At 40.6% G+C, this 8,078-nt stretch overlaps 1 protein-coding gene across 1 annotated transcript; it reads right to left on the bottom strand.

Moving 5' to 3' along the window:
• Positions 1-1,136: 1,136 nt before the first annotated feature.
• On the bottom strand, positions 1,137-5,228 carry LOC143607495 (PWWP domain-containing protein 5-like). Its single transcript, XM_077082927.1, has 4 exons — positions 4,879-5,228; positions 2,703-4,701; positions 1,363-2,629; positions 1,137-1,308 (listed from the first exon to the last, which is right to left on the bottom strand). The coding sequence occupies exons 2-4, from the start codon at positions 4,235-4,237 to the stop codon at positions 1,237-1,239; spliced, it is 2,874 nt and encodes a 957-aa protein (XP_076939042.1). The 5' UTR covers positions 4,238-4,701; positions 4,879-5,228; the 3' UTR covers positions 1,137-1,236.
• Between the last annotated feature and the right edge of the window lie 2,850 nt (positions 5,229-8,078).

Raw genomic sequence — 8,078 nt, forward strand, 5'->3', positions numbered from 1 at the left:
AAATCCGGGAGGCGATGGTACGGCCCGGCCAAAGCGGACAATAGTATGATGCGGCGGTAGCTGGGCTGTTACAACCCGCTATTTTTATACTAAAGACTCAAACGTAAAAGCAAGAAGCCTAAAGAACTCAAATAGGATTATAGGAAAGCATAATTTAGACACAACATCTTCATCCTAAAATACGACTCCTGAAATAGAACTCCCGAAGTAAACCAACCATAATCAAACTAATAACTAAAATCCAAACCATAAAACTTTTCACATGTGAACAAACACTGAGTTAGTCGCACATGACTTTACAATGGCATAACCCACTTTCTTATTTCCATGAAGAACCGGTAGATACCTGTAGAAAGCGTGCGCGGCCAAACAATATACTAAAGGCAATTTTTTTATAACCTTAAAACCAGCTTCTATGGACTCTAATACACATCAAACCTAAACTAATTAGAGACCTCTAGTTAAAGCACCCATAACCCACTCTTAAGATTATGTATTGTGGGCTAACTAGAGACCTTTGATTTAAGCATCACATCAATGATCCATCAACTAACTAAACCTTTAACTATCATTGTGGGCTAACTAGACATTAACTAAAAAAAACACAAAATAATGTTTAATTGGTGTATTGAGGGTGGACCCTACTTGATTTGGTATTATTGGGTGTTAATGCGTTAACGGTTTTTGCCCCCCCCCCCCCCCCGCGCCCCCCCCCCCCGCTTTCTTTAACACCCCCAGTAACAAGCACGGTGTCTTTGGGACGCAAAGGGGCTGATGTGGACAAATTTTAACTCCCAATGTGAGGTCACAACGCATAGTCTAAAAGCTGGTAAACATTACCCATGATTGAGTTTTGACCCACTATATTTGTTGACCAAAACACAAAATAAACATGACTAAACGGAAAAAACCGCTGGCCCATAATCTAAAACAAAGCTCCATTACCAGCAATGCATGCGATTCAATCGTGTATAAGGTGACTGCTTATAACATTCATGAACCACATGATGCGTTACAAAAGTAACTTTTTACCCTTTTTTTACCGGTAATCACTTCATATCTTAGCCTCCTACAGAGCTACACATACATATTATATATATAGAATGAAAGAGACTACAACAGACAAAAAGGCAGAAAGCTAAAATCAAGCAAATTTGAACATTTAAGTAAAACTCACAACAATCGTTAAATATCTAGCAAAAGAGATAACAATTTAGCAGACCCCTAATAACACAGTTAGCTTGCATCCATCGGGTCATCTTGTAATACCCGTACCGGGTCTTCTTGCAATATCGGTTGAGGGTCTCCCTGTAACACCGATACCAGTAACGGCTCATCCTATAGCATCGGTTGCGGATCTACCTGTAACACCGCATGCTGGTCTTCCTGTAACACTGGTACCGCATTTTCCTGTAGCACCGGTGCCGGTTCTTCCTGTAACACCAGTACCGGGTCTTCCTGTAACACCGGGCGCGGGTCTTCTTGTAACACCGGAACCACATTTTCCTGTAACACTGGAGGCAGTTCTTCCTGTAACACAGGTTGCGGGTCTTCCTGTAACACCGGAACCGCATTTTCCTGCAACACCGGTAGCGGTTCTTCCTGCAACACCTGTGACGGTTCTTCCTGTAACATCGGGTGCAAGTCTTCCTGCGACATCGGTATCGCGTCCTCTTGTATCTGTAGCGGGTCTTCTTGTATGACTGGTAGAGGGTCTTGCTGTAGCACTGGTTGCAGGTCTTCTTGTAACACCGGCAACGATAACGGTAACGGTTTATACGACACTAATGGACTATAGTTGAGCTCATAACTTACATTAACCGACCCAAAAATGTTGAACTGTCCAGCACTGTTATGGGCCACTTCTGCATCAGAACACTTCTTGAACACCACCCTGGCCCGTCCCCCGGCCCGATCCACTTCTGTTTCTGACTCCATCAACGGCCCAAATCTCCAGAACATCTTATTCAACTGAGCTTCTGAACGGAAATTGATACCCTCTTCAAACTTCAATACAACCTCTGTAGCCAGATTTTCCCGCCTTTTTCTAACAATCTCCGGTTCTTCTGGTACCGGTTCGGGTTCAGGCTCCGGTTTATGGTTACTGCTGGCAGCCCGTTTTCCTTTCTTATTTGGTCTTTCTTTTTTATTTAATTTTTCTTTTTTATTTAATTGGCGCCTTCGTTTTGCAGGTTTTTCTGTTTCATGTTCCACAATCTGAGATTCTTCCGCCGCCCCATTTTGATCATCCTGATTATCTTGCATCGGTTGATCTTCAGAATGGTTTTGGATGATCCTATCCGTCCAATAAGAATCATTAACATCATCAAAGTCAAAGTCAAAGTCAAATTCAAATTCTTCAGGTTCATTTTCATTGGGCGGTTTTAACTTCAAGTCCTCGTCAGGTGTTTCAACAGTTGGAGGTTTCTTCAAAGATTTGCTAAAAACAGCAGCTCTCCGCTCATAAAAGAACGGGATAATTGTCTGAAAAAATCCATGTTCTTTCATGGGATCTTGAGCGGTTAAATGCAGTTGTGACAGCATATCAGCTACAGATGCTTCCACTTGACTGTTTTCAGGTGTCTGCACGGTTTGGTCAACTTGTTGGCCATGATCAACCTTCGGGTCACTACCAGACAACTGATGGTGGTCCAGTCAGCTGACTTGCCACACTTTGAATCATTTCACCAATTTTGAAAGACGGTTTTGGAGTTGGAGTTGGAGTTGGTTTTGGAGTCGGAGTTGAAACGGGAGCAGTGGACACTTTGTTAGAAACACGGCCTTGTTTTTTAACCGAACCATTAGAAACGGAAACGCGCGCCTTTCGTTTTTTCAAACCCGATGAAGAAACCAGTTTACTGGTCCCACCTACAGATTCGGATGCAGTTACGGGTGCGGGGGCGGGGGCATCATCGGTTATATCAGATAAACTTATCTCCTTGTTAGGATTTACAAGATCAATCAAATCACTCTCAATTTTCTCACCATTTTTATTAACTTGTGCAACCGGTTTAACCGGTTCATTTACAGGAACTTCTTGCTCTTCAAACATATCTCCACATACCAAAAACTCGGTTAGCTCACGATGCCCTTTATAGCGACCATATGATGTTAATTGGGCCTTGGCTATTGCAAGATCCAGCTTGTCACCTTGGTCCGGGAATTGGGCCAGTAATCTCACATAATCAACAAGTTTATCGGGCTCAAAAGAGTTCACATGGGCAGATTCATCTTTTCCATGTATTTTACTTGATTTTTTTGTAACACCTCCATTTTCTGTAACTTGATATTCAATCTTTTTATAAATTTCTTTAGGAGTACAAGAACACGCAAGCCCTAATTCGACCCGTCTACTAACCTCGTCCAAAGCGCAACTGACTGCAGTTTTAAATATTTCAGTATTGGTTTGGTTCGCATATTGAGAAAAGTTGGTGCGAAATGGGGTTAAAACAGATGGGCTGTTCCAAGCGAAAGAGTGGTCGCCAAAATACGCAACTAACAAGCTATCTTTTTTGTAATATTTCATGGCTTTCTTTGATGCGCCTGATGGATCAATTATCTGACCGGGCCACCATGGATGGCTTCTTACTTTGCCCCAAACTAAATCAGAAACCAAGAAGTCACCTTCGGTTTCAGGTGGCTTGAAATAAGACAATTGATGCAGTGAAAACAAGTTTCCATTTTCATAAAGCCTGGTTTTCTGTTTAATTACCTTTTGATCATCTTCTTGCATGGACTCATTATCATCATCATCATCATCATCTTCTTGTTCTGAGTCGGTTTCGATTTTCAGATTTTCGTCTTCTGATACAGGGGAAGAAGGCTTCGGAAGCTTCTGGTCTACATCAAGTGAATCGTAGAGTGGAACCTCAACATGTGCGCGGCGACCGTACACGATGGGTTCTCGAGACTTGCTGTTCTCCTCTTGGTGTTCGACGAGAACCGATTCAGAAGAAGGTTCTGGCATCTTCTGTTCCGCATTAGCTTCAGAGTGTGCAGTAATATCATCTTTCCAACCCATTACTTCATCGATGTCCATCCCTGCATTGTCTCCTCGGTCCATGTCAGCATCTGTAATAGGTGGTACAGCGTTGACTTCTTCTGGACCAAGATTGACCGTGGTCAAAGATTCTGGAATCTTGGAGGAATCTACAGTATCGTCTTCTTTCCCTGTTTTGTCTTCCATAACACCATTTTCATAAACAACTTCTTGAACAGGTTCAGTAGGTTTCTCCATAACCTCCTCGTTTTTAGTCAAGCCCGCTTCTGTTTCCTGGTTAACTATTGCATCAGTCTCAGTTGTAACTTCAATTGTCGAGTCAACGGGAATATCTACTTTGACCACCACATCAGCACCCTCAGAACCAGGATTAACTGTCACCAATGGCTCTGAAACCTCTGATGAAACAAACACTCATTTTCTTTTTCAATTTTCTCATTCAACACATGATCTGCATCAGTTGTTTCTTGAACATCATCTGTTATAACTTCTAATGTTGGTTGCAGAGTATCTTCTTTGGCACTTTCACCAACTTCATCTGTTCTTGAACTGACCGCATCAGCTGCAGAACTTTGATTATTATCATAAACTAAACTTGGATCAACAGAACCAAGATTAGCTGTTAACACCTCTTCAACAGATTCTGCACGCAGCTTCTTGACATCATCACTTTTCTCCGATTCTTGTTCATTCACTATTACCTCAACTTTCTCAGAAGTCAAAACCATAGTTTCAACCATAACATTACAATCTTCACCAGAACCTGCAACTTCTTCATTCACTTCATCTTTGTCAGAAGCTAAAACCCTAGTTTCAACCGAACCATCACAATCTTCACCTAAACCTGTAACATCCACCATATCTTCATTTGCGGTCACCTCAACTTTCTCAGACTCTAAAACCCTAGTTTCAACCGGAGCATCACAATCTTCACCAAAACCTACAACATCCACCATATCTTCTTCATTCACTGTCACCTCAACTTTCTCAGAAGTCAAAATTCTAGTTTCAACCGAAGCACTACAATCTTCAGCAGAAACTGCAGCTTCTGCCTCGTTAACAACCTCATCTTTCTCAGAAGCTAAAACCCTAATTCCAACCGAATCATCATTATCTTCACCCAAACCTGTAACATCCACCATATCGTCTTCATTCACTACCACCTCATCTTTCCCAGAAGTCAGAACCCTGGCTTCACACGAGCCAGCAACTTCTTCCTTATTAACCTCAACTTCATCTTTCTTAGGAACCAAAACCCTAGTTCCACCCGAAAATCACAATCTTGACCTTCACCTAAACCTACAATATCCACCATATCCTGATCACAATTCTCTGTTTCTTTCTGCACACTAACCACATGATCAGAACCTACCGTCACATCCTCCCCTTCACGTTCTTTCATGCTTCACAGATTAACCTAATAACACGTAAACACAAACTAAGTAAAGTAAACCCACAAATAATTTCAAACAATAAAGCCCTATTCTTTTTGTTTTTTACCGTCTTCATTTCAAGAAATCAAAATCTGATTTTTAACAAAAACTAAGCAAGCCCACAAATTTCAAACAAAACCCTAGTTTCAGAACACAAGCCCAGATGTTCAAAAGTTGAATCCTTTTTTTTCACCCTTTTAATTTCAAGAAATCAAAATCTGATTTTTAACAAAAACTAAATAAACCCACAAATAAAAACCCTAATTTCAGAGCACAGTCATAAACCCAGATGTTAAAAACAATCTTTTTCTTACGCAAGAGATCAAAAGCCGATTTTTAACAGTAAAGCCACAAATTTCAACCTAATTTTGAATAATAATAATAATAATAATATGTATCAAGCATATAACAAAATTGAAACAACAGCGAAGAGTATAAAGGTGTGGAATGAATTGGATGCGATGATTGTAGAGAGAAACTGAATTGAATACCTAATTTTGGTTTGGTGTCGGAACCTTAGTACGGATCCGGTGACTTTGAACTGAACCAATCCGACAAGGAAAGCCAACCCTTTGTTGTTTTGTGTTTGTTTTCAGTCTGGAGTTTAGACGTGCGTTTGGATCTACAAATATAGCGAGTCAAATAGATAGATTAGGCTGAGGGGTGTGGGGCTTTAACGGGGGCTTCAACCAATAATATTATGATGTGTGGCAGAGAGAGAAACTGGATATAGGGGTGTTGGAGCCACCGTTAGAGCCCCTGGCCCTGGTGTGGAGGGGCTCCAGCAGGGGCTCCAGCGATTTTTTTTTATTTTTTTATAAATATATTCAAACAACGTATTATTAAAAAAACTCATAAATTATTAAAAAAAACACACATTAATAAAAAAACACATTAATATCTAAAAATAGAATAAAAATTAAAGTACTAAAAAAACATTTTTCTTATTGGATGAATGTTTGAAGTTGTATAAAAATGGGATGAAATAGGGTATTATATAGGAAAATTTTTTTTTTTTAATTTAATAAGAGCCCAACGGCTCTTTTTCTAAAATTCAACAAGCTCCTCTCTCTCTTCTCCCGCTAACAGGCTCACGCCTTCATGTTTTTTCGCGCTAGCGCCCCGTTAGCGCCCCGGTTAGCGCCCCGGTGGTTGGTGTTAGCGCCTGGGGGCGCGAGCGGAGGGGCTCTAGCGCCCCCGTTGAAGCCCCACACCCCTCAGCCTTATTTGTAAACTACTGAATAGTTAATTTTTTATGTCTTCAAATAAATTATAATTATTACATATTAGGTTTTTTCTTGAAATGACTAGTTTCATCTAGCTTTTCTAGTTGAGGACTTGTGGACTGTTATTTATTCGGTGTCAAACTATATAAATCGAATATGGGCAAGCTAAGATTGTTTATGTTATCAACGATCCTAGATATTCGATTTTTTGGTTCGTGTTTAGATTGCAACTGAATTGGGTTTTTTAGTTTTAAACCAAATTGGATTCGATTTCGTTTTCGGTTTGGCTATGGACTACTTGAACTTGGTTTGGTTTTATTTTTTCAATTTTCATCGAAAAATATTCAAACTAAATAAATTGGACTTAATAGAAATGAAAACCAAACAAATAAATAGCCCTTATCTTTACCGTTCTAAAGTGTAGACGATATCCTTCCTAATAAGGCTGCTGGAAGGATCGTCCATATAAAAAAGGTGGATACCGGCTCGTGAGAGGCTGCGGGAGGTAGTTCATTGGTAAAGACAAAAGGTTGTAAAAAGTGGGAGGGGAGACAAGAATGGAGAAATCGGGGTTGTGAAAGACTATCACCATATCATGCAACATAATCTTCATTATCCTAATTTAGATGGCATAAGTGATAAAGAGAAAATTAAAAGTGTATGAAAAATATATTTGTTGTGGATAGTTAGGCCATGTGTTGTCGCAAGCCAACGGCTGGCGCGAGCAGACCCCGCCAGCTAGGTGGCTGACGCACGCCACAACACCCTCGTTTCACCACTCGCTGCGACTCTGGGCGAGCATGCTCACTTGATCTAAAGAGGAAAAAATGATGAATTGGCTTGCGAATGGATGAATTAAGCGACGCGAACGACAGCAGGGTGAATTCAACGGTGGTGCAACCGACAATGGTTGAAGGGTTGGGTCCAGGTAGCACTACGCAGCACAATATGATTGGATGAATTCAGAGGCCGGCTTCAACGACAACACATAGTCTTAAATGGCGATATGTAATCCGAATACCGAGTCGCCTTAAGGGCTTCACTTAGAACTGATTTTGCCTAAAGGGTTACGGCGGAATTAGTGGATAAAGATCAGGTTTGCTATCTCCCTCTTAAATGGCGATATGTGAGATGGAAGCTCTTTTTAAGCCATTGGCCCAAGACCCTAGAACTATGTGTTTAAAATATCGTAGGGTGGTCTTTACATAATCATTGTAAGTTGTCTGATGGAGCTATGCCATGCATGATTTAGGATATATCAATTACAAATCATTGTGTCACATTCAAAATAAGCCTAGCAAATCAAATGACAACATTGTTCGAGTCAAGGTGGATTATAACTAAAATGGTTTATGATGGTGTCACCCTACACAAACAAAAGGAGTTTGCATTGTGTCACATTCAAAATCTAAACGCTAC

Source organism: Bidens hawaiensis, unplaced genomic scaffold (assembly GCF_021521415.1).
Source record: "Bidens hawaiensis isolate Kalapana, Puna unplaced genomic scaffold, B.hawaiensis_p1.1 tig00083024_1, whole genome shotgun sequence".
Taxonomy (NCBI): domain Eukaryota; kingdom Viridiplantae; phylum Streptophyta; class Magnoliopsida; order Asterales; family Asteraceae; genus Bidens; species Bidens hawaiensis.

Coding starts and splice junctions, on each gene's coding strand:
- LOC143607495 (XM_077082927.1), bottom strand. CDS start 4,237: ATGGAGAAACCTACTGAACCTGTTCAAGAAGTTGTTTATGAAAATGGT. Junction 2,630..2,702: donor CCAACTCCAACTCCAAAACC/GTCTTTCAAAAT, acceptor GTTGTCTGGTAG/TGACCCGAAGGTTGATCATG. Junction 1,309..1,362: donor ACCAGCATGCGGTGTTACAG/GTAGATCCGCAA, acceptor TCGGTGTTACAG/GGAGACCCTCAACCGATATT.